Genomic DNA, 4,762 nt, shown 5'->3' with positions numbered 1-4,762 from the left:
GGGCCGGCGGCTCCTCGGCGCCCGTCTAGCCGCGCGGCCCGCGCCGCGCCATCCCGGCCGCCGCGCCCTCCCCGGCTTCCTGGAGCCGGCGCGCGGCCACCCGAGGCTCGCAGCCGCGCGAGCGCGGCGGGCTCGGGACCGGGGCGAGACGCTCCCGAGCCGGAGGGAAAAGGCGGGTCTCCGGCTTGTTTTGATTCGGCTTCGCTGACACGCTCTGGCCCCGCCCCCGCCCGTGACGACACTGGGGATTCGGCCTGGCCGCGCCCACCAGGTGACCTCAAGGCGGACCGGCCCGCCCGCGTGACGTCACGCCCCGCGCTGAGCCGGCCACGTTCGAGTGACGTCATTCTGGCGCCCTCACCGCGGGCCTGAGGAGCCGTTGGGCGTCCACGAAGCCACCTTCCTGAAGTGGCCTCCTACACCAATCCGGTGGCATCTGGAGTAGTTATTCGGTGGCCTCCTGGCCTTCATATTTGAGGCTTAGAACAATATGGTCCGGAAAAATAGGCGGGTGACTAGAACAAGGAGGGAAAACAAAGGATTTTGGACTAATAATCCAAAAGACCTTACCCTTCAAGAACGGTTTTCGGTTCAGTAATTACAGAAATGGATCGAGTTCCCAGACAATGAGAATGAACAGCAGGGTCCTTGAATGAGGAGCCGGCACAGTGTAGTTGTGAAACGAGTTGTACAAACGGGACCCACCGTCCGGGGATAAAACTAAATGTTGCCTGTGACCACAAGGCAGGACCTGCTTGGGGGGAAACCCAGTCCCTGTGGGTTGAGCTGTCCCAAAAGAGAGAGAGCTGCGTTGGGAACAGGCTAAGATTCAAACGTGACCCCTCTGAAGAGAGGCAATGACCTGAGGCCAGGAGACCCCTGGGAAGAGTTTTACACGGTTTCTCTTTTTGGCAACTTTATTCTGCCTTTTCACAAACCAGCTCCTTCCCATACCACAGGTTCCAGATGAAACACGCTTCCTTCAGGATGTTACAACAGAGACACCTTCCAGGAGGAGCTGTGAGAAGTATCACTGATAATTTTTCTCATCCTTCTCTCATTATGTTGTATATGTTTACTTGTTTCTATTTCCTTCTCACTGTCACGAAAGCTCCATAGGTGGTAGGTTTTATCCGACTTGGGCACCTCAGGGAGCAGCTAGCATATATTTGTTGAATGTATAAATTAGGTTCTTTTCCCCCATAATCTATGGAGGAAAACTATTTTAGTTGACAATTTACAGTTTTCCCTTCCTCTAGTGTAATCTTTAACCCAGCTCTTCAGTAAATGCTCAGTGGCTGTGCTGTGAAGCGTAAAGAGACAAAGGGGAGTGCACAGAGATGAGCTCTCAAGCTCACCTAATGGAGGGATTCCGACTGGGGGCTCCCTGGTTCATAGAATCCATAGCAGAGCTTGGAGCTTCAGGGAGGAGCCCTCAATACTCAGGGGCAATTGCTGGTTGGACTTCTCAGTAGGAAAACGATGAACCTTTTAATTCCCCAATATATATTATAGTCACATTAGAAATACCCTTTGTGCCTATATTTTCACATCTATGTCTCCCCCACGCTGACATCATTTAAGCCCTAGAGGAACAGAGATTGAGCCTATCTTTCTAGCTAACTTGGCAGAGTCTAGCAAAAAAACCTGACCCACAGTAAGTGGTAAAGAAAAATCTGTTGAATGGAGGATGCGTAATGCACTTTTCTCTGGCTATATAGTTTTCTGAACCTTGAAGTCTCAATGGGATCATCAATTCCTTAGGAAGTCTAGTCTGAGAGCCCAAAGCAAGATCCACCCCCAAGTGCTCCCCGTTACCTTCCCTCCCAAACAGCATGCACCCAAGGTATTGAAAATGCCTGTTTACTCTCTTGCCTAGGCCCCCACTGGACGACCAGCTATGCGATGGCAGAAACTGTCTTTGTCATCACGGAAACCTTCTTGCCTAGCACAGTGCATGGTAGATAGTATTTAGTAAGTGCATGAATAAATAAATGGACAAATGCTTTGAAGGTATATGCAGCAGGATTTGGTCATCACTTGGACCTGTAAAGTCAAAAAATACTGAAAACTGCAGGAAATGCTGACTTCATGGGGGAGGATGGAGGAGCTGGGGATGAAGATAATGAGTTAATGTGGCCCATTCAGGTTTAGCTTAATTAGCTTAATTTCATTGCTGAGATTCCCTCACTAGAGGTGGCTGAGACATCCACCCTGCCCTGGGCCTTTCCTTCTTTCTTCTTCTTCTTCTTCCTTTTTTTTTTTTTTTTTTTTGAGTGGTGAGAATGAAGAAGCTTTACATTAGAATACAGGAAAATTGAGGCTAACTATTTTCTTGAATAAGCACATTGCTGCCCTGCCATATTGGATTGGAGTAAGTATGCATGTACCCTGAAGACGGATGTTCACTCCAGCTGCCTCCCACCTCCAGATAACTGAGACTTAAAAATTGGAAGCTTTCCCACAAAACAATCATAATTAACTCAAAACACACAGTCACCCAACCAGTTGCTGTTCTTATTCATTGTGTGAGCCACCTCCTTCTCATTCAAACTCAACAAAATCAAAAGGAGGAAGGAGCAGCCGAGTCATTTCCTCCATGCTTACCCTTGCTTGCCTGTTTTTAGCCTTAGTCAAATTTGATGCAGAGGCCACGGTAAAGGACTCCATTTCCTACTTCCAAACAACATGTGGCATTTCGTTGGAATCCTAGCCCTTCTGTCTTTCCCTTTATGTATCATTTTTGAAGAAGAGAGAAAGAGAGAAAGCCTGTCTAAAGAGCAAAAGATGGATAGTGGGTGACCCAAAGCCCTCCCCTCAGATGCTTCCAGAAGAAACTATGAAAAGCTTTACAAACATGGAAGCCTCTATGCTCTGTACAGCCACACTCAGCTTCTGTTTAATTTCCACAATCAACCCATGTGGTGTCCTGAGGTAAACTTTCAAAGAAAGTATACCTATATAGACCCAAGAGTTCCTTCCCCCAAACGTCATCACCCATTCCAAACCAGGTCTTTGCAAGATTGAGTAAAACACAGCAACAGTCCAGGTCATCAGAGGTAAACAACTGATAGCCTTGAGAACAGGGACAAGCTAATCTTCAGGACTGGATCAGAATAAAAGGTCATTGTTTCAGTGTTCTTGTTCTATTTGCATTTCTGCTTGACGTGTGTGCCTGTCTTCTGAACTCTTGGGCCCAAGTAAGTCCTTTGGGCCAGAATTAGCCTGATCTGTTAAAGTCACTTCAAGTAAATATACCTTGAACAAAGCCTATTATCTCTATTGACCAGATTTTGTTTTGTTTCTTTTTTTTTTCTAGAAATAGCCTCTCCTATTTCCAGAGGCTTACTTTGAGGAATAGTAATAGTGTGATTATAAAGACTTTTGACAATTGGAATATGAATACAAATAATGACATGAATGATTAAATTCCATAGATTGGCTCTCCTATTAAACTGGTCCCAATTACCAATATTAATATTTTTCTCAAATATGCATCCTCATAATATGTTTCCAAGCCTTTAATTTGACTTTTACACTATTTCCATAACCTACAAAAGCAGTCAAATAGATCAGAATTTTCTCACTGACCCCTGAACTTGCTGCCTACTCTAGCCTTTGTGTCTTCTTTGCTCTTACTGTTGTCCCAACTCAGCATCAACATGGTCATGATCACCAATAATCTAAATAGGACTCTCCTTTCAAGAGATATATCCATAACCTTTCCCGGGACAGACATCCCTGGACTCCTACCATTCAATACTTGTTTAGTTTATACATCTGTGTGCTTACCCCCTGACCACACCAATGTTTTCCGACCCGTGGGTCATATCCTCCTCACAGGCTGTTAGATCAGTTCGGAGGGTTCCTACCAGCATGTTTTGAAAACTGGAACAGAAAAGAAAATATCAGAATTCATTGCATATAGAAACTAAGTACTGTTTTTGTAGAACATACATTCTGTTTCTGTAAAATTTAGTTTACACACACACACACAAATGTGTACACACACACACAGAGTCTTATTGTATAGTCCATTTCTCATTGTAGTTGCAAGCCAAAAAATCTGGAGGCCACTGACTATACCATACAATGAAGTATTTGATTTGTATGCGCTGTCTTTCCATGGTTTTCTCACCTCAAGGGGAGCATTTTATCTCTCCAAGTAAAAATTCTGCAAAGGAAGGCAGTGTATCTTTTATCTTTTCTACTTCTTCCAATGAAGCTACCATCACAAGTGTTTTGACTGCATGTTCCATACATATGTAAAAATAAACCAAACGGGGCACCTGGGTGGCTCAGTTGGTTGAGCATCAGACTTCTGCTCAGGCCATGATCTCACGGTTCACGGGTTCAAGCCCCACATCAGGCTTCAGCACAAAGTAAGCTTCAGATCCTCTGTTCCCATCTCTCTGCCCCTTCTTGCTTACACTCTCTGCAAAATAATAAATATTTTTAAAACCCAAAAACCTGAAATTATATTGGGGGAGGGGTGGGCAACACAACAAGCACAAAAGAAACAAATACAAATTAATCAACTATTAACCCAAAAATAAAAAATAGAGAAAGATAGGTAGGTTGCGTTTTGTTTTGTTTTGTTTTGTTTTGTTTTGTTACCTTTGATTTTGGAGGGGGAATGGTCCCCTCAGATCCCCAGAGACTAGAGGGGTTAATGGGGTTAATTGTCAAAGAAGCCTTCACAGGGAAGCCATGAAAGGCCTTTTAAAAGGGCATGAAAGCAGGAGCACCCAGCTGGCTCAGA

At 45.0% G+C, this 4,762-nt stretch overlaps 1 protein-coding gene and 1 long non-coding RNA gene across 2 annotated transcripts in view; one reads left to right on the top strand and one right to left on the bottom strand.

Annotated features, from left to right (window-relative positions):
- The window catches only part of HECA (hdc homolog, cell cycle regulator), a 49,222-nt gene extending 48,875 nt beyond the window's left edge, over positions 1–347 (bottom strand). Inside the window, exon 1 of the mRNA XM_029943242.1 lies at positions 5–347. Within this exon, the coding sequence (XP_029799102.1) occupies positions 5–347 (343 nt within the window). The remainder of the gene's footprint in view (positions 1–4) is intronic.
- Positions 348–380: 33 nt separating this feature from the next.
- LOC115295531 lies at positions 381–1,994 on the top strand. Its single transcript, XR_003910453.1, has 3 exons — positions 381–511; positions 960–1,027; positions 1,880–1,994. It is a non-coding gene; the product is annotated as an uncharacterized LOC115295531 (long non-coding RNA).
- Positions 1,995–4,762: the final 2,768 nt, after the last annotated feature.

This window comes from Suricata suricatta, chromosome 7 (assembly GCF_006229205.1).
Source record: "Suricata suricatta isolate VVHF042 chromosome 7, meerkat_22Aug2017_6uvM2_HiC, whole genome shotgun sequence".
Classification (NCBI taxonomy): domain Eukaryota; kingdom Metazoa; phylum Chordata; class Mammalia; order Carnivora; family Herpestidae; genus Suricata; species Suricata suricatta.
The sequence above is the reverse complement of the archived record's forward strand: the minus strand, read 5'-3'. Positions and strand labels throughout refer to the sequence as shown.